Raw genomic sequence first — 22,020 nt, 5'->3', positions numbered from 1 at the left:
AGTGATGGACTCACATTGATACATTGCTATTTCCATATATACCACGTGGAGGCGCTATGTCCCCCTATTTGTCCACATTCATGTGACCATAGGGGAGGCGGAGTTTTGTTGTTACAATTTAGGTGCTACACTAACACAGATAAAGTGCCGTTTGCTCGCGGTTGTTGCTCTTTCTCTTTTCTGTCGGCTGATGTGCTTCAAAAGCGGAGTGCCTGGACATGAAATGACATTTTTGTCACAGAGGACGCTGACGAGGACTGGACGCTGATGAGGTGTGTGAGCTATAACATTGCCACATGTGACTATGTTCAGTATATTGTGTGTTATGGAAGTTTACGCCAGCATGGGAAGACCACCTTCCCGGTTTTGGAGCGAGGCGCTGGTCTGTTGCTAGGAAACCTTTTGACAGCTGGAAGCTTTTTCCCAAAGTGACTGTCAATGCAACAAAGATGTCTACTTCTCTGGTAGCCCAAACCTTCCTTTCATCACCATTTCACGACGTGTTTGTGACTGAATCTTTATTTATTGTATTTTCATCCGGGTTTTTTTCCCCTCACAGATCATCATATTCAGCTACAAATGACTCAGTCGAGTGTCACGTACAATATTGTGATTATATGTTCCTCTTTCATCATGTACTGTAAGTTAATGTAATATGTCAGCCTGCCACTGGAGATGTAAGGTAGCTCCCCCTGTCCGCCATCAGTCAGATGCATTTGCCTGTGGCCGTGTATCTGAAGGTCACTCATGAATGGATCGATAACTACATCTTGCCGGGAACTACTCTCAAAAGGAGTCAGCGGTACACTCAGTGCCGCCATCACTAGAGACGATGCTTCCATGTGTGTTCGTAGGTACACAAGCTTTAAGATACCCACAAATAGCCGCTATGTACAGTTCATGTGCCGTGTGGTCAGTAAGCGTGGAAAGCCACATGAATTTCACAGTACTGACCTCTACTGTACTCACATGCACTGAGAGATATTCGTAGGATCCAGTGTGTAATCTATGAAAAGAACATGGCGTCCGTTATTTCTCATTGGCTGCCACAGTTCATTGTGTTGAAAAAGGATCAATGATCAAAGTCAGAGTCAAGACAGAAGTTGGCGCCAGTTGCATCTTCACGCATTCCACGAGGTGTGTGTGTGTGTGTGTGTGGAGGGGGGGGGGGCACACTGCAGTTGAGTGGATGGACTGACTAAAGCTGACACTGTGTTCCGTCCTATCAAGCTGATGTGTGTTGCCACCGAGGAGACTAAGGTCCTCAGGAGACGCTTAGCACCCCCTCCGCCACAAGAGTCCCTTCGTTCTGCTTCCAGGGGCATGCCTTCTGAACCAGGCCTCAGGTAAAGAACCTGGTTTGTGTATACAAACTGAAAACTGTGTAGCTTTTTTAAATGCTCTTGACACGCCAAGGTATTCATCAAATGCAGTATTGGCCGCGATAGCAGGTATTTATCGGTTAACGCAGATGTGTGCCTCATGCCTGACTGTCCTATATAAGAACACGAAGATGAATGGCAGTTTAACACAGCAACTGTATCAAAAACGCTGCCATACCGTAACATTCTACGCCTTTTGCTTTAGGAATGCGCCATGCTAAGCCAGGCCGTGTTAAAGCTAGGATGAATTTGCTTCATTTCAAAGTGTTTCCCATTTAATTTGGGCCGCCACCAATACATTCGGCCCAAACTGTTTGCCCTCACCCAAACACATTATAATGCACCTGGTCTGCCAGATAATAAGAAAACGCAGCAGGGGAGTCGCCAACTTCGTGACAAAGTCGCTATAAGTAATCAAACCCTAGCTACAAATCTAATAGAGTCATTTGGCGACTAACATGAACGCACATCACTCTTCTCAACAAGCGGCGGGTGCTGCTGTGGGCCCCTCTCTAAACAAATAATAGAAAGAAAGTTCATTTGTTCTCTAAACATATTTGTTTTTACCCACTTTTTACTAATGCATTATGGTCTGTTATGTAAATCAGATGATTACATAAGTGCGCCACCAACCCACCACCACCACAAATAGATTCCAGTCATGTGGGAAACACTGCTTTTGCTGTATTTTCTTTAAAAAAAGAAAAACCTGTTGAACTGCCACAGGAGTACTGGAGCAATATGTTTTAACAAGGATACAAAAACGCTGCGGTTCAGGAGAACGGTGCCAGGACGAAAAGGCACGGTCACAGGAGTGAAATATGGGAGTAATGTAATAATTTCTTGTCTCCAACCTGTAGGTTGATCATTCAAATTCAAAAGGAAGTGTTGAACATTTTTGAGAAAATGCTATTGCGTGTCTACAGAAGTATACATATATTATGGTGACTGGTTTTACAGCCTTAAAACATATATAATAATTGTTAAAAAAAAATGAGGTTGTTTACTTCGGCTTTTGGCTTATTTTGGGAACCTACCCATGATGAATGAGGGAACACTGTATACATTTCATCATTTTCTTAAAGTCTTTTGCACAATATACAAATTCTACATAGTAAACATCCCTCATCAGGTTTTATATAATGTCACTTCCTGTCACATCCATGCAGCAAGGTATATATTGTCATTTTCTCCTTGGGCGCTTCCATCAGGTCCAATCTCCAAACAAACAACCTGACTCATCATTCATCTCACTTGTGGCCCGTAATGCACACACTGGCATGCAAACCCACACACGCCCATTATGTTCTCTGTCTTTCACCCCATCACCACAGAGTGTTGCCTCCTGGCAGGCTGCAGCACTCACAGGGATGGCCGACACTGTAAGTGGACAGAGATGGATTTGGATGCTCGGGTGGCATACTAATGATAGAGCAGCACAAGATTTTAGAAAATATGTCCTGGTCTGGCCACATGAGCCCAAAGCAATTAGAGTGTGTCAACCTGTCAGTCATTTAGACACAGTGACTGACACATTCAATTCTCCAGTGTCTTATCAATTGTGGGAAATTAGTAAGTCATGATGGGCAGATACAGTCATCAAACAATGCGTGTCAGGATGCTTTTTTGGGATGTGGGAGAAAACCCACGCATGCAAGGGGAGAACATGCAAACTCCACACAGAGATGGCAAAGTTTGCATGTTCTCCCCGTGCATGTGTGGGTTTTCTCCGGGTACTCCGGTTTCCTCCCACATTCCAAAACATTCTAGGTTATGGTATGAATGTTAGTGTGAATGGTTGTTTGTCTATATGTGCCCCGTGATTGGCTGGCAACCAGTCCAGGGCGTACCCCGCCTCTCGCCCAAAGAGAGCTGGGATAGGCTCCAGCATACCCGTGACCCGAGTGAGAAAAATGGATGGATGGATATTGTACTCGGTTATACTGCATAATGTATGTGTCTCCTTCAGCAGGGAGATGCTGACAGGACAAAGACTCTGCCAGTCCAAGTCCCATCAGGACACCGTGCTTGCCGCTCTTAACCAGCAGAGGAAGGACGGACTTCTGTGCGATGTCACGCTGGTGGCAGGGGAGCAAAAGTTTCATGCCCACAAAGCCATTTTGGCGGCATGCAGCGATTATTTCCGGGTGAGTTTGGAACCTAATTATATATAGTGGAACTTCGGTTAGCGTTCGGGACATTTTTCGGGTTTTAATTTGAACGTTTTTTTTTTTTTGAGCCGTCACTGCACAGATCAGAGCACTCAGTCAAGAGGGAAAACCTGACAGTGAACATATTGTCAGTGGGTCATTTTATTGTGAAACTCTGAGACCGCCCTGATTTCCTTTGTCATAACAGAAATCTAATACACTGCATATCATAGTGATGGACTGCATCACAGATATGAAGCCAAAATATTTCCTCTGTGGCTTTCAGCAGTGTAGGTAACTGTTAAAACTGACAAAGGCTACAGATTTTATTTTATTTCCTGAATTGTATTGTATCCAGCCCGTACAGTTTTCGACAAAAAATTCCGAACCACCTTCAAACTTTACATAACACGACTAATTTAGACAGAAATAACCCTTATGAGGCTTGTGCATGGCTTTGTTCATAGTTTATTGTCTAACTAAATTAGAATGAATTAGACACACTATATTATTCACAGTGTGATGCCCCCCATAGACCATGTACCCACACATGGCTGCAATGGAAATTGTACTTGCTACAGGGTGGTAAAAGGGCTACAGCACGGAAGCTACGGCTAACAGGTCAGATGTGGCTCTTTTGAGACTGCATTTTCCAATTGAAAATGGGCATGAAAGGATACGTGTGTAGTCATGTTGTCCGATGGACAAAAAATAGAACATTAACACCGAGTAAATAAATACACAAAGGGCATCTACCAATACTCCATGGAATGACAAAAAGCTAATTATATAACAAACCTGTAATATTAACAACATTTTAAAGAGCAGAGCAGCAATGTATTATGGGAATTAGCAATAGAATAACAGCTCAGTTAGTAGAGCACCTGGTTCTTAGTCTTAGCACACTGCACTTCACCATGTCAAGTTCATTTTCTTTAACTCATTGGGAAAATACATTTGCCAGACAATTATCGAATAATCAGAGAAGAGCTAAGAAATCACACTTTTCAGTTCCAGTTTTCATTTGCACAAAATATAAATCACTGACACAGTAAAGAGGCTACAGCACGTTTCTTCATCTGGTTGCACCCCTCATGTTTCTTGTCAAAGCTTTCGTCAATTTAAGATAAATGCAAAGCTCCGACTGCTGCTATCTGCTGTCAGATGAGATGGACTGCGCAAGGAAAAAAAAGCACCAATGAGATTTGTTTTAGAGACACAGAGCAGATTAGGAAATCAAAACTAATCCCTCTTGAAAATGAAGGGCAGCTTAAATTCATCAAAGTTGCCGTAGGATTACATCTCCTGTGTGAGTGAAGGTTATTTTTACCTCACACTTCAGAAAGGGTAGATGGGTGAGGCAAACCCCTGTCTGTCCTCCTTCCTCTTCTTCTTTCATCCAATTTTCAAATGCTGCTATGTGTAATGCGGACGGCTTGGATTATTAGATGAATCAGAGAGAGGTCTTCGTGTTTTCATGATATTATTATCTTAATTATTATTATTGAGGATATGAACAGTTACCATGTGTTTAATTGATTGATTGAATATCTTGTTTTGGTTAAAACAAAAAGATACTATGCCTGCTTTCATGGATGATTAAGGAAATTTGAAAAAAAAAATATTCATACTTCAGAGGCTGAAATCAGAGGATATTTAAATAAAAAAATTGTTTCAAAATAATTGTCAATTAATTATCGATTAACCATTAATTCATTGATTAATTGTTGCAGCTCATTATAGAGTCCAAGGAATGGAAACTAAAAGTATGGAAAAATATTCATATGTGAAAGACCGTTACCACTGTTCTGTAGTGTAAAAGTATAAAATGATACATAGCTAAAAAATAAAGAAATTAATTGATCTGTGTTTCTAAAAAGGTGCTTGCTAGGGCAATCCTGGAAAACATTTGGGAAGATTAACTAGCTGAATGGCCAATTAACAATTAAAGCCAATTCATTAATTGATTAATAAATTGTATAATCAATTAACTGTTGCTACATTAATTGTTGCAGCTGTAAAGATACACATCTATTTACCGAGTCCGGAAAAAAATCTGGAAAAAGTATGGCATTTGGAAATGTCCGATCCGTAGGAACCCCGTTTCTGTCACCTTCATCTAACTCCCTCAACACGCATACAGTACACGTAGGAGTGACTTGGAAACATGAATGCATTATCCGGCTCAGCAGATGTGAGTGATTGTAATGAAATACCTGACCAAGCGTGAGTTACTTGAATGCGTCACCTGCCTCTTCCAATGTCGTCACATTACTAAGACGTCTGGACATTAAATCAGTCACACCAGCATCTCTTTCTCACTGTCACACACACACACACCCTTGAGTTGGAACACAAATCTCATTAAAAGCTATTATTGTCCTAGTGAAACATTACCTGTGACAGTGCAACAGGACTCAGTGCCACTGCTGCAAGCCCTTAATGAAGATGCAAGAAGATGTAAAAAGTCATACAGGTGCTCCTCAGTTTATGGCTAATGCCAACATTCACTTTATTGCAAAAACAAAACAGGCTACTGTCGGACGAACCATGCCAAACAACATCAGCAAATTCAACTGTCCTACTGTCAACTATAACCTTTTTTCCCTAACCTAATTTTAAATCAAATTTGTTTCTCACAATATTAGGACTTTTTTCCAATTTTCTGACCTATAAATGTAGTTAAAATGTTGCATTTTCATATTAAATGATGCCAAAGTTCCAGATAATGAGGTTTACGGATTTGGAAACGAGCCCTGAAAGAAGTTTGGGATGGCTCAAAACGCTCAGTTTCAGAGGTCGTTGTTAAACTGTACTTTTGTGATGTCACAGAAGGGTGGGCTTCCTAATGGGTGCGGCTGTAGGCGAGATACGCTCTCTGCTTCTTTGTTTACGTTGTTTGCTACATTTGTTTTGATGCCACCATCAGGCACACGTGGTTGGAATTCCTGATTCCCTTCCAGTAGAAGAAAAATATTTGAATCTGTCAGGGGCATTTCACACTGGACTGTTTCGGGAACATGGGCTAGTATGCAGCTGGACTAGCCGACAAATGGTTACTGAAGCTTGACGCCTTTACATCGTTACTTGGTCATGCCAAAGAGTCAGAAGAGTAACAATAAGTAACAATTTATCAGTGTCCTAACTGTGTTTATTTTATGTAAGTAGCTGTCTGTGTAGCATTATAGAGTGTGCATACAGGGAGCGGGGTTGCTTATAGCTGTTTCCCACAATAATCAGTAGCTCTACCTGAGTTTTCTAAACACTGGTAGTCCCAAAAAAAATGTGTAATGACCGCATTACAAAAATAAAAATGCCGCCAAAAACAGCGCTGGGTCAAACAATGCGTTTTTATATCGTTAACAGATTAGTTGTCCAACAAAGACAAAAAAAACATTCTTCTAGCTTGGTGTGAGTACTGGCAAGTACCCAGAGTTGCAGTACTGATATTTGCATTGGATTAAAGAAAGTCACATTTAATCTAAATGTAGTTTTTTGACTGTATGGCTTAAAAGAGGAGGATACTGGAAGCTTAACTAAGTTCTGGTGTCTCTGATCAAACAAGAAGCCATGTTTATTTTGCCAGAAGGTCAGGCTGAGTTCATCAGCGTATTCCCCCTGCAACATCATTGGGAAAGGGACTGCAGTGAACAAGTGTGTTTCCGCACTGGATCTATATTCCAGGTCAGCAGAGCCATCCATCATCAGCTGTCCCTCAGCACCTACACCAAGGTCAGGAACATTCACGCTGACAAACAGCTCTGCAAACACTGCCTGTGCCCACAGTAATAACACTAAAGGGTGGATGAACATGCAAAGTACAAGCAGTTTTCCCTTTTCGCTCGGTGCCTGTGTCTCCAGCCGCTTTACTGTGTTTAACACTCATGTGTGCAGACTACGGTTTTGCCACAGGACTCCATGCTCAATGGACCAGTGGATTTTTAATTAGCTCAGTCTTAAATTCAACGAGGCTGTGCTCACAGCAGAGATGTGCAAGCTTCAAGTCCTTCCTAGTCTTGCATGGCCATTTGCCGCAGGAAAGCATTGCATTGCTGAGTTAAAGTTCATGTGTGTCATGAATCAGCAGGAATTGGATTGGGGTTTTGGGACAACTGTGCGTTTACAGGCCAGCCTCTGGGCCTATGAGGCATATAATGTGGTTGGACACTGGACTCTCAACACTAAAATCTGTGTTTGCTTGTGCTATTTTTTTTCTGACGAATGTCTGTTATTGAATTCCAAAATTTGACTCCATAAATCAAATTATCTTAACCGCAAAATTAGACACTGACATGCACATAACTAAAATGTGATGGATGTGCTGGGTGACTGCATCCCTTTGCCCTACTGAAGTGGTTCTCAATTATTTTCTGTCATGCCCCCAATGGGGGACAAAAATGGTTTTGCAAACGAACTAACCAACAAATTAAAATATCACCAAGTCAAATTATGAACTGGTATTTTGGGGCTAGGCAGATATTGCTCAGTCAGACACACATTGAAAAAGTATTGCTTTCAACTTTTATTTTGTATTCGCCTTATATTGCTAAATTAAGTGGTGATATTGATTAGATTTATTTCTCTGTATGATGCATTCACTGAAAAACCCAATTAGTTAACCTTACTTAAAATAGACATGCAAACCGATTGACTTGAACAAACTAAGTAAATGCAACTTTATAGCCATAGTTGACCAGAATAGATGTTTACGTTTTACTTGGTTTAACGTTTTTTTTCCCTAATTTCTTATCAGAGTTGAGAGAGTTGATATAAACACGAAGCAATCTGCATCATGTCCATGTCTGTAACATCACCCATTTGCCTGATCAATGGCTTAAACCCTATGTAGTTATTGATTGCAGCAATCAATAACCTCCTTTCCATTCCATTCACACAAATCTGTAATTGCAATCAGCAGGTTCAGACTGCATGGGCGTTGATTTTGCACGTCTGGTGGTGGTACACACGCTGCTTTGTGCATGACCAAAGGAGAGAATATATATATTATAGTGAGATATATAATCTATGCTAATGCAGTTCATTTTGCTGTCCAGATGTGCAACACCAACTCAAAGAAGAAGAAGAAATACACGTCAAAATCCTATAGCTGACCTCCATGTTTGGCTGTGTGTCTTCAGGCCATGTTCAGCCTGTGCATGGTGGAGAGCGTGGCAGATGAAGTAACTCTACAAGGAGTCACCAGTGTCGGACTGAAGCACGCCTTGGACTTTGCCTACACTGGACAGGTAAGCAAAACCAGACCAAGACTCTTGATTGGAGATATTTTGAATATAAATTAGCATATTTAGGAAACTTTTACTTCCATTGAAAAACACAATGTGGCACAATGTGTGAGAAACACCATCGGATTTAAGAAGTAACTCATCAAAATAGGAAGATGGCGTGTAAATAATAATTCTAAAACTATAAAAATGTGTTTTGTGTTGACATTGCTGGCTGTCTCTCTGGAACGGAATAATTAGATTTAAATTAATATAGTAAAAATGTATTCGGTTAGCGTTACTAATCCATGAGTCGGCAACCCGCAGCTCTTATGTCTCATTCTTGTGTCTCCCTTTGCAACGCACATTTTTGAAAAGAGTTAAACATATCCAAATTTCTGTAAGGCAGTAAATGCATCATGGATGAGTGAATGGATGCTCACCTGTGGTAAACTTGTACATACATACTTAAATATTTAAGTATACTTATGCTTCTTTCACCAGTGTGAGCCAGCAGAACAAATATAACTATATTTACAAATATGATTAAATATATGTACTGTAAATGAAAAGATAGATAAATGAAGATGACTTTAATATCGTACCGACTGTCACTCTTCACCAGTGCCAACCACATCACCTAAATAAATCATAACAAGGCTTTTGCAGATTACCATTTTAATCTCAGCAGCATAATCTCATTCCGCAGCGTGGCTGTGGATCGAGTGGTGGGAATGTGTGGCGGCGGCTCAATCACGTTGAACCACAAAAGAACAGTTTTTTTGTCAACACACATCATTGGAAGACACACTGTTCGTTTTCTGCTGTTTTCGTACTCTTGCAAGTCATAACAAGTGTGTGTTCATTTCTTACGACCTTTGCTGACCTTTGTACCGTCAGGTTTATTCAGTCCAATAAAGAGCCGAGCGACAGGCCCCGGAACTCACGTTGTAATTACTCCTAATTTTATTTCCATGGTGGAAATGAGCAAATAGTAGTTGGTTAGGGAGTGTATCTAGGTCAACAGCAGGCTTGCAAGCCTCTCTGCATGGATTGGCTCAGCTCCTGTCTGCCTAGAGGAGATGATAGCAGATGAGATGAGGGCAATATGCTTATCCCCACACCGTAAATAATGACCTACTAAAATCCTTCAGCCACATGTCATACGGGCCTGCAGGTTGACGAGACATGCTACCACATGAGGTCCTAGCGATACCGACGAATAAACAGCTCGAATTTGCGATGGGGGTGGAAAAAAACGGTTAGTTACACCCTCATTGTGTTTGGGATTTTTAGCATCAGCTGAGCAAGCATCAGCTTGGGAGGGAGCGGTGAGTAGCAGAGAGAAGATGCGAAAATGGAGCAATGGAAGACCAATTTAGCAAGCCAGAGCAAAGTTCTTCAGTAAAAACAGGCTGACAGGCGACGTGTTCAATGACCCGTTATACAAACCTCCATGCCGGACTATAGCAACAACCAAAGTCAGAAAAAACAGCAAAAAATAATTTTGTTTTTGGTGGAGGATCCCCCTAACTGTGTTGCTATAACCACATATTTCTGTCCATGGACTCTGATATGTTATTTGGTTTTCATGTTCTAATTATTTGACAAAGGAACACAGCAATAGTCCCCCCTGGTGGTCAACTAAAGATTGCAGGGACTAATCTCATGGCTACATTTGCCAAATCTGCCAATTCATGTCTACGGCCTGTCCCACCACCACCAAGAATTTAGTCACAGTTGTGCAACAATGCGGGCAGCACCGGAGGCAAGGTGGGTGACGTGTCTTGTTCAAGGACACAACAGAGGATGGATGACCTGCTCTCTTTCCTGAGGCACCGGCACCCCAAATCTTATGTGTCTTATATCAACTGTAATTTAATATGTTGCGTTCACTGACCCTCACCTTGGCTCAGACAAACCTTTACGTTATTGTTATTCGATAAAAGTCACTGCAGTTGATATTTTTTGTGATATTCATTTTCATTTTTCTGAAGAGAATGGGATGGGGGTGATTAACTCTGTGGCCCTTGGACCTTTTTCCAAATGTTACCATGCCTTGCCTTAGATTGACTTTGAATGCCATGACGCACGACAGCTATTTTGGCATTTTTATATGGTTGTAAAACTACATTTCTCTCAAAAATATATAAGTTCATAGCAGATGCGTGCCCTTTACACGCTCATTACAGCAGTTGTTCGTCTCCAGGTAACAGCTCGTAAGTACTTGGCGCAGTAAAAGTCCAGAAAGAGCTCTCCTCACTCCCACACTGAAGCAGACAATGTGTTGCAAAACACTGACTTTGGTCATGTGAAGTTCAGGTGCATTAAACGCAGCATAGCTAACATTCATAGTGGGTTTATTTTGAAAAAAGAAAAAAAGTTATATGACGCAATCGCATAGGGACCTATTATGGTCATTTTTCGGCCCTTTGTATTGAGGTGTGGACCCCAATAGAGCTTCCAGAATCTGCACCTATTCCAGCTGTATTTCTTTGGATTTTGTGCTTCCCGTGAAGCGGTCTGTTTTAATTTATTCCAAACACAGCCCGCCTCCAGGCACGCCCACTCCACTGTATTTGGTCACATTCCCAAGTGCTAACAAGGACTTCCAGTGCTAGCTACCCAACCCAACTTTATCGGAGTTGATAAACGATATAGGAGTTGTAATAAATAACAAACCCTAATGTGATGAGGAACAAAATGCTGCAACTTCTGTCAAAATCAAGCAGAATAATGTGTTCACATGAATGCTAATGAGCCGATGTTGGTAAAATTACATCATAATGTGGACAGACAGTCACACATTTCTTTGTTCCACCAAGATGAAAAACACCTATTTTGCCGTTCTCCGACCCATAAAATCTGAAGGTAAGATTTTGCACACAAAAAAAAAATACTCCTAACACTTCAGCCCACCACTGAGTAGTTGTGACAGGCAGTGGAGTCAGACACTGATGTTGTCGTTTTTCTCACCTCGTACTACTGATGCAGTCACGGCTCTGTGGTTAAGTAGGACAGCACTGCACAGTGGATTAGCAAAGGTTTGCTTCTGCCCTCTAAAGCCAAGGTGAGTCCACTCAGGCCGCACGAGTTGTCTGATTCGGTCGGAAAAAGTCTGGTGATAGTATAGGAGAACATGTTATTTTAGTTGACTATTGATCATGATGTTTTTAATGACTTGTTGAGACAATAGGGCTGTCAGAAATAGCACATTAATGGCGGCAACTCATTTATTTCATTAATTATGTTCAAATTTAGTGTGTAATTAACGCTTGCACATCACGTCAAGCCACACGTCTGTTATGACGGCAGATGGGAAGCATAGTGTAATTTCCACACATGGTCACGCAAAGTGTGACGGGATTTTGTAACTTTATTCTCACCTGAACACATCGACTGCAGTGTTGGAACACCAATGACACGTCCTCATTGTCACATGACGGCCATGAGATGCATTCACAGACTCTCTGAAAATCACAATAATATCTTAATCTTAATAAACAGAAAGAAAAACCACTGCGGAAGTACTATTTGCTGCCGTATTGTAATTGGGCACATATAAATCTAAAGACGGAAAGGAGGACAGAACTGATGTAAGCTATAAAAACAGAGCAGCATCTCGAAATGATGAGGGCAGCAGGTGCAAAAAATAATGCAACATAAAATAACAGCAAAATTCAATTCAGCCGACGATTAAGCCCAACAGACATGTCCATCATTGTAATTCATTTTTACATTACACTTGAAAGTACCTTGTCTAGACGGTCAGACCTCAGCATCTGCACACATGATGGAAATGTCAGTCTCATGGTGGCTTGGTGAGGACACATCCAAGGTAGGCGGATCATGTCATCTTGTTGGAATAAAAATAAGGGACAATATGATTACATGTATTTTTTTATTGATAATTATAATTAGGGATCTGTTCTTTTTGTGTATAAGGCTACAAACTATGGTTGTGTTGCTCCAACTCAACTAAGAAAAAACATAAAAATGCTAGGTAGGCTACATTCTATAGGAAAACTAAAAAATGACTCCAATTACTCCAAAAACTCCACCTGCACTTTTATATGAGACATGCGACTCAACAACTTTTCCTCTACTTTGTCCAGATTGTGCTGGAGCCAGCAGTGATTCAGGATGTTTTGTCTGCTGGGAGCCACCTCCAACTGCTGGAGCTCCTCAGCATTTGCTCCCACTACCTCATCCAGGTACTAAAACCAAACATCCTCTTCGACAATTCACTAGATCCAGTACATGATGTCGTGACCACTACACACTGCACAAAGTTCCAGCTAATCTCTTTTAATTACACAAATATTGCTATTGAATCCATTGATGTGTGTACTTTTTATACAGAGAAAGTCGTATACACTTGCTTACACATTAGTATTACTACTATCATACTACTGTTTTACTTCTAGTGTGGAAGCGGTTTATCTTATTACATGTTTAGATGCATGAGTGACAGGACCCTACACTCTTCCATAAGTGGGTCAAAAATGACCCATACTAGAATCAATGTGTTTTTATGCCAATTTTGCCATTTTGGTTAGGAAAAATCACTTGTATGATATTTAGTATTATATTTAGGAGTTGATAAGTTGATAAGAATCAAAGGTTCCTATTGGATTCCATAGAAAATGCATGCAGACCCACTTATGGAAGGTTGGGGTAGTAACACAAAAACTTCTTAAAATGTATAAAAGGTAAGTTAAAAACGTGAATGGCATAATATCAAAAACATGTTTTTTGAGGAATACCTGGAATATGAAACGATAAAAAAAATGTCATTACAATGATATTTCAAGAAAACAACCTGACCAGGTCATTTTTGACCCACTTATGGAAGGTTGGGGTAGTAACACAAAAACAAAAATGTCTTAAAATGTATAAAAGGTAAGTCAAAAATGTGAATGTCATGATATCAAAAACATGTTTTTTGAGGAATACCTGGAATATGAAATGATAAAAATTTTTCATTACAAAGATATTTCAAGAATTTGTCCATTTTTGACCCACTTATGCATCTAAGGATTAATGCAATGTACTGGAGAGCATATCTGCACTGTTTTATATCAAAAGCTGCCACAAGATGGCAGTGTCCTTCCATTTCAAGCTCAGTTTACCAAGATTAAAAAAAAAAAAAAAAAAAATCCACACGTACTGCCTTTCTCCCTCACTGCTTTTTCATTACACAGTGAGATTGAAATCAGCTAACACTTAATGTAAAAACTGCACATTTGTGGCTTGTCTGATAAAGCCCATGCACTGTGTAACAAATGTTTAGCAAATGGGACTGTGTAGCATTAGTTCTTAAATATACCGCTTCAGCATTATTGTAGTATTTTGGTGTGTGCAGTCACTGAGAGGATGCTAACGGCACAGTTGACCAAAGTAAGAGATCTTTTCTTTGGCTTTTCTTTGTCTTAATATCATTTCTACTGCACATATGTATGCAAGTCATTTTTCATCATTTTTTAAGGACAACTGCACTTTTTTATTTTTTTAAATTTTGCCCATTATCTACAATTCTTATGTGCGACATGAACACACGTCTTTCTCTTTTCTGTGTGTTCTAAAGATATAAAAACAGCTAAAAAAGAGGCAGTTAGTTAATGCACACAAATATGCCCACTATTAAAACACCATGGCTTTATATCCAGTCTACATGATAACAAGTAATACTTACTGCCAGTACTGCATACTACCTCTTTAGAATGCGCATAAAATAGAAATACATGTTCATGTCTCAAATTAGGAATGTGGATGATGGGCAAAATTCCCAACACAACACAGTTTTCCTTTAAATCTTATAGACCCTCAACTGGCGTCCCTTTTTCCTGCGCTCTGAATGCTCCCCGTGCATGTTATCCTTCCCCTGCAGGAACTGAGCAGCGTGAACTACTTGGAGTTGTACCGAGTGGCCGACCTCTTCCACCTGCCTGCCTTGGAAGAGGCCGTGGTGGACTTTTTGGTAGGTCACCTCTCTGAGCTGAGCCAGAACCGCCAGGAGGAAGCCCTGCAGCTGCCTTATCGCCTACTCAAGGAGGTGCTCAAGAGTGACCGCCTCACCTCGCTGAGTGAAGAAGAGATATGGAAGGTATGGAAGAGTGTGTGTGTGCGCGTGTGTGATTACTAGTTTTGCAACAACTTACGGCATTTAACTTAAGTGAGACTGAATTTAATAACACATTGATGTAATTTCTGTGTAACACCACTAGATTTTAAATGTGCGATTAATGCTTGCGTGTCCTGTAGTTTGGAGGAACGGGAAACAATGCAACTGAAACGTGTAGTTGGACAGCTACAGATTAAAGTCTTGTGAGTAGCAAGTTTAGCTTTAAAGTCCTGCAAGATGGTTCTAAGTTATTTGTATTACAGTACCTCATGTCTCATGGAATGGAAACGTCCATATTTATACAATGCAAGAGGTCCAGACTAACATTTTTACAAGGAGCACAGTGCCCTCTAACTTAACATTTTAGGAGAAAATTCAGGGGTGCACAACGAAACCGAATTGCAAAGTAAATAGCCATCTTGTTTCTGTCCATAGCTTCTGGAAGGCCTCATTGGTGGCAACATTATAACTCCAGTACCTATTTCCTTTTTTGGTGTTTGTCTCCTTGTTTCATCTTGTAGGAGTTAATGTTAGTTGGCAAACTAACTCATTTGCGCATTACTATCAACTACTGCTCCATAGACAACATGTCTATGATTGAGGGTGGTTCGGGTCCATGGCTGCACACTCACCATTTGTCGAGTGTTGTTGGTGGGGTCACAGGGTCAGTAGCCTCCTTCTGACGGATGTTTTGTTCCTACGACGGCGTTATAAGTCACATTTTAGTTATCCAATACAATTTTAAAAGATGCAGGAACAAGGGGTTACCGGTTAAAACTTAAAACAAATAGCTCTCCAAAGGGTTTATTTAATTATTAACTTACCCCGACATCGGCAGTAGTCCAGAAGTCCTCGGGAGCGCTTGGGAGTGTCACTAATCACAGTGGAGTGGGCGTGCCCCGAGGCCGGGAGTAGGTGGAATAAATTATAAAATTAAATAAATAATAGAATAAATAAATAATTTTAAATTATTTAATTATAATTATGGGCGGCACGGCGGTCTAGTGGTTAGTGTGCAGACCTCACAGCTAGGAGACCAGGGTTCAATTCCACCCTCGACTATCTCTGTGTGGAGTTTGTATGTTCTCCCCGTGAATGCGTGGGTTTTCTCCGGGTACTCCGGTTTCCTCCCACATTCCAAAAACATGCTAGGTTAATTGGCGACTCCAAATTGTCCATAGGTATGAATGTGAGTGTGAATGGTTGTTTGTCTATATGTGCCCTGTGATTGGCTGGCGACCAGTCCAGGGTGTACACCGAAGACAGCTGGGATAGGCTCCAGCACCTCCTCGCGACCCTTGTGAGGAAAAGCGGTCGAGAATGAATGAATGAATTTATAAATAAATAAATTTATAAATAAATAAATTATTTATTTATAAAAAAAATAAAATTATTGAATAAATTAAACAGCTTGTTTTGCAAAGCCAAGGATATACAGCTGGAATAGGTGCATATTCTGGAAGATCTACAAAGCGGGTTATTGCGTGTAACTGCTCCTTTGGAGTCCACAACTCAGTACAAAGGGCCGGAAATTAGCATAAACGGTCCCCTTTAAACTTAACTACACACTCGTAACTGTAAAATAACTTGAAATAGAACAATACATGCTTGCACTGTCGCTTCAAAAACAATACCGAGATATGAGAAACAATAATCAGAGCTTGCAACTTAAGACTAATTTCAAAGCCAGCCAAACACAACTAAAAAAAATGATTGACACAACACATAGCACATGCACAGTCTAATAGAACAAATGAAACACTGCCATCTGCATCTCATATACTGTTTGTTTGTGTTAGCCTGCAATCACAATGCTCTTTTTCCTGACTGTGTGTGTGTGTGTGTGTGTGTGTGTGTGATTGATTGTCATCCATTCATGCATGTGTGTAAGCAAGCATGTGCGAGTGTGTGCCTGTCTGATGAAGTGTCAAGGTGTGTGCGTCGACTGTGGTGTGAAGCGGCGGTGCCGCGTGAGGACTTGCCGTTTTGACTGTTCATTTGCGCCAATCAGCCTCCCCCCCCTTGCGCCCTCCCTCCATCACTCTCTCTCTCTCTCCCTTTCTCTCTTTTGCCCCTTCTCGTCTCTGATTAGGCCCTCCGCGCCTCCATCAGGGCCCCAATCCCCCAGCTGTCAGTCGCCTGCTCGTCTGATTGAAAACAATCAGGCCTCTGATGGCACAATTACCCTGACCCCTTAACCAGCCGCCGCCGCCATAATCAGTGTCTGATTAGGCTGCTTTGGGCCTCCTTCACTGCGCCCAGAAGGTTAATTTGAGCATCAGACGGAAGCGAACGGGAAGCGGGGGCCATCGTCCGAAAGTGTGAGGGGGAGGTGGGCACACCAATATCAGACCGATATAGCTTAGCTGTCAATCATCATCACTGTGAGTTTTCTCAGAGTCTCTCACGCTAGGAAAATCACATTTTCTCTGGCTTTGTTCCTCCCTCTTCTTTCTTGCCATCCTTTGCTATGCCTTCATGTAGCTCACCCCCCCCCCCACCCTCCCCTCCGCTCTCCCCCCTCACTATCTCTTCCCCTCTTTACCCTTTTTACGTACATAGAAGCGTGCACGCACACACTAGCACTTTTTCTTTCAGCGTGGGGCGGAAGGAGTTCATTTATTCTGTGCCCCGAGGAAGTTGTGTGATGCGGCGTGACCTTCACAGTCAGCTGTCACCGCGCAAACCCGCACACATGTGTATACACACGCACACACACACTGTCACCGCTGAGCTATGAAGAGGAGAGAGGCAGGGTGAATGACAGAGAACGGAAGGCAGAGATGCTTTTGAAGGAAAACTAACGCAAAAGCTATGATAACGACGTAACGGCACACAAAAATGCACCGCATTCTGTATTTTTTTTATTGCTTTGACGCAATTTTGACCAAAGTTGCCTATCAGAGCATTTTCTACTTCAAGAAAGATCAGTAAAAATGCACTTTGTTTGCACGATAATGAAATGGGTAATCTCCAGACATCTTGCCCACATTCACACCTCTCAGCATCTAAATAACCTTCCACAAGTCAAGTTCAATTACGCAGTTCGCCCGCATGAAACAAAAGAGTGCGCCCATGGATATTTACAGCCTTTACTCGTGGATGTTGTGTTTGCTTGAGTCTTTCCATAATAGCCTGCAGGCATCTTGAAAAATAATTACGATTAGGAGTCCTCCACTGTTTCCCCCCCCTCAAGTCAGCCTTTCGCTGTTGTTTGCAAATCTGTGTTTTCTTTACTGATTTTTTTTTTAACTGTTTTGAATTTCTTCACTGTGGGACGAATAAAGGATTATTGTATCTATTTTTATGAGCGCCGGTGCTGATAGATCATATTATTCTGTGACAAGATGTGCACCTCATTTGGGATGGAGCACAACACGCTATGATGTCATTTTTTTCTGCTGCTGTCCACCTATTGGGTGTATTTTTGTATGGCATTGTGGGAGATTTGTGGGTTTTTTTCTGTGATGTACTAATCAGTTCTGTAGTTCTGTCTTTTCCTCAAGCTAAGATTGTAAATATTGCAATGCACTGTTGTCATGATGCTAAAAAACTACAGATTAGTTAAATTTAGTGTAGTGGAACCTTGGTTAGAGTCCGCCCATGTTTTTTTGGTTAACATTGGAAATTGACCCCAAAATTTTGCTTTGGTTTTCGTTCATTTTACGGTTAGCGTACAATATGGCGTGCATCCTGTAGAAGCAGATTAGGTATGTTGCCGGTCTATGATGTCATGACTGGTCGCCAGCCAATCACAGGGCACATATAGACAAACAACCATTCACACTCACATTCATACCTATGGACAATTTGGAGTCGCCAATTAACCTAGCATGTTTTTGGAATGTGGGAGGAAACCGGAGTACCCGGAGAAAACCCACGCATGCAAACATGCAAACTCCACACAGAGATGGCCGAGGGTGGGATTGAACAAGGGTCTGCGCGCTAACCACTCAACCGCCGTGCAGCCCCTTGTTTTCATGTCTTTATTGCACAACATGCACAGATATTGGTCTCCATTACTGTCAATATGGTTTTTGGTTTATGATTGTAAGTAAATATGGAGATCTTCAAAGTTTTCAAATCAATCATGCCCACTGACTTATGAGCAGGTAGCTGATGGTGACAATGTTTAAAAGTTATCTTGCTGGAATTGAACAAGTGTATCTTTATCACCGCTTTGTCTCCCCTTTCTTAGTTTGTGGTGATGTGGTTGGAACACGACTGCCGCTACCAGTACACCGAGGATCTTCTCCAGCATGTCCGCTATGGCCTGATGGACGTCTCAACCCTACATCATCTAGCCTGCAGCCACCCACTGGTCCAGTCCAGCCCCACTGTCGCCACCCTGGTGGAAGAAGCCCTGAATTACCACCACGCCACCTTTGCACAGCCCCTCCACCAGTCAGCACGCACCAGGCCTCGCTTCCAGTCCCTAACGCTCTACATCGCCGGTGGAAGGAAACGGGAGGTATGCAGAGTCCAGGAGTTACGTTACTTCAATCCGGCTGCACAGGACCACGTACGTGTGGCAGGCGGGTCAAACTGGAGCGAGCTGGCGCCAATGCCCACTGGGCGCAGCCACCACTGTGTGTCTGTAATGGGGAACTTCCTCTTTGTTGTCGGAGGGGAGATGGAGCACACCAGTGGGAGGACGTGTGCAGTAAGGACTGCGTGTCGATACGACCCCAGGGCCAACCGTTGGACCGAGATAGCTCCCATGAAGGCTTGCAGAGAACATTTTGTACTGGGAGCTTTGGGCCAGTACCTTTATGCGGTTGGCGGCAGGAACGAGCTGAGGCAGGTGCTTCCCTCGGTGGAGCGATACTGTCCCAAGAAGAACAAGTGGATGTATGTGCAACCGTTTGACCGCTCGCTTTCCTGTCATGCTGGCTGTGTGGCTGAAAATCTGCTCTGGGTCTCAGGTACAGTACACACCAAAGGTGATCTTCATTCTACACGTACACCATGTGGGTAAAAGTAGCGGAATAGTCCAAAGCAAACTTGGGGGGATATTTAAGGATCTTTCCATAGAAATGGGAATATCCTGTACTATATGTGAATGCATAGGTAGTGTTACGGTACACAATGCTGCCTTTCATGCCACCCGTGCCGGGTCATTTCCAGGCAGTGCCCTAACACCCAGCCGTTGGATTTATCCATATTACACTGTATTCGTTAATTCCAGCATTCCTGTCCATAAAGCACTTGTTGGATAAGTTTGGTATGGAATTGCATCAGATTGCTTTGGGATGAAGGCTGCACGGCGGTCGAGTGGTTAGCACTTAGACCTCACAGCTAGGAGATGAGGGTTCAATTTCACCCTCGGACATCCCTGTGTAGAGTTTGCATGTTCTCCCCGTGCATGCGTGGCTTTCCTCCCACATTCCAAAAACATGCTAGGTTAATTGGCGACTCCAAATTGTCCATAGGTATGAATGTGAGTGTGAATGGTCGTTTGTCTATATGTGCCCTGTGATTGGCTGGCGACCAGTCCAGGGTGTACCCCGCCTCTCGCCCGAAGACAGCTGGGATAGGCTCCAGCACCCCCACGACCCTCGTGAGGAAAAAGCGGTAGCGAATGAATGAATGCTTTGGGATAAATTAGAACAAAGAACAACAACGGTAACCACAAGCTGCACTAGTACCAGTACTGGTACCAGTTAATAGTACCAGTACTAGTATCAGTCCAGTAAAACACCATTGCCTGCAAAGGTTTACTCTTTGCTATTTTTCCACAGGTGGAGTGACAAACACAGCTCAGTACCAGAATCGTTTGATGGTCTATGAGCCGGAGCAGGTAGCTATCTGTCACCAAGATGGTGGACATAAACACTATGCCAGGGGTACCCATTATGTTGAAGGTAGTGTGGGTCAATCGCATGTGTCACCCATGTCATAAACGTCACTTTGTAGATGTCATATGACATCAATCAGCTGCTGCGCCTCAGATCTCCCTGTTTCTATTTTTTTACCAGCCAATCAGCAAAAAAGTAAAAGCCTAAAGCTGTATCTTTATATGTATAATTTTTTTTTAAATCCTGTAATGTTTGTGTGCTTTATAAAGGCATTCCTTTAACATAAAATCGTCAGTGTGTTATGAAATCAAATACTGTATAATAAAATATGATTTTAAGCATGCAATATTCACACAGTCAATTACAGTGTAATGAAGTGAGCTGCAGTGTGTGTTTGTGTATGCATATGAGCCAGCTGTTAACGAGGCCCGTCTTAGTAAGGCATCGGATAACGTGGAGGTATGCGGCATGTATAAGTGTGAGGCGTGCATCCATATGGGTTTGTGTTTGTACATGTTGGCCTGGAAGGGAGGGAACGGATGCACGAGAGAGAGAGCGAGGGAGAGAGAGAAAGAGAGAGGCTCATTTGTATTCACCATGAATTTACATTCACCTGCCAGAGCAACAGCAACCCCCCCACCCACTCTACCCTCAACAGATGGCCACCCGTCAGCTCCCAGCAGACACACACACACATTCTGTTCCTCAATCAAGCCCTCGCTCCCTTTCACACACACACATTCTCCAACACAAAATAAGCTTCAACACACTTAGTGAAATGAGCAGGGACTGTGTGTGTAAAATGGAGTGGCTGAAACATATGATTAGAAATGGGGAGGGAAGTCATTAGTACAAAGCAGAGCCCCGGTGTCACGTTATTTATCTACTATACTGCACATACATCAATTACCCATTGCATAGATATGCTTAAATATTAATATTCCTATTCATCTGCCTCCCCTTCACTTCTCTCCCTCTCATAGTACATACATTTCACCTTCGTCGTCCCACTTTCTTTTGCCGATTAACCCCTCGTTCAACTCCTTTTCAGGACCAGTGGTTAGCTCGCAGTCCCATGTTACAGAGGCGGGTCTACCATGTCATGGCGGCAGTGAGAAGGAAGCTCTATGTGCTCGGGGGCAACGACCTGGACTACAATAACGACCGGATTTTGGTGCGCCACATCGATTCCTACAACCTGGATGTGGACCAGTGGACACGGTGCTCCTTCAGCCTCCTCACAGGTGAGGGAAGTGTGTGTGTGGGGGGGGGGGGGGGGGGGGGGTGCTCACAGGTGAACTTGTACACACCCCTTCAAAAGTGTTGGAATGGTGCAGCTCGGGA

General features: G+C 42.3%; 1 protein-coding gene across 4 annotated transcripts in view; it reads left to right on the top strand.

Annotated features, from left to right (window-relative positions):
* Nucleotides 1-97: 97 nt before the first annotated feature.
* klhl32 (kelch-like family member 32) overlaps nt 98-22,020 on the top strand; it is a 23,298-nt gene continuing 1,375 nt past the window's right edge. Inside the window, exons 1-9 of one of the 4 annotated variants that reach the window (XM_058053211.1) lie at nt 98-272; nt 1,231-1,346; nt 3,352-3,529; nt 8,671-8,778; nt 12,870-12,968; nt 14,645-14,860; nt 19,077-19,803; nt 20,620-20,678; nt 21,728-21,920. In XM_058053211.1, the coding sequence (XP_057909194.1) occupies nt 1,234-1,346; nt 3,352-3,529; nt 8,671-8,778; nt 12,870-12,968; nt 14,645-14,860; nt 19,077-19,803; nt 20,620-20,678; nt 21,728-21,920 (1,693 nt within the window). In that variant the 5' untranslated portion in view covers nt 98-272; nt 1,231-1,233. The other 3 variants (XM_058053210.1, XM_058053209.1, XM_058053212.1) reach the window with 3 other exon arrangements.

This window comes from Doryrhamphus excisus, chromosome 17 (genome assembly GCF_030265055.1).
Source record: "Doryrhamphus excisus isolate RoL2022-K1 chromosome 17, RoL_Dexc_1.0, whole genome shotgun sequence".
Taxonomy (NCBI): Eukaryota; Metazoa; Chordata; class Actinopteri; order Syngnathiformes; family Syngnathidae; genus Doryrhamphus; species Doryrhamphus excisus.
Note: the sequence above shows the minus strand (reverse complement) of the source record. Positions and strands in the feature narration are given on the sequence as shown.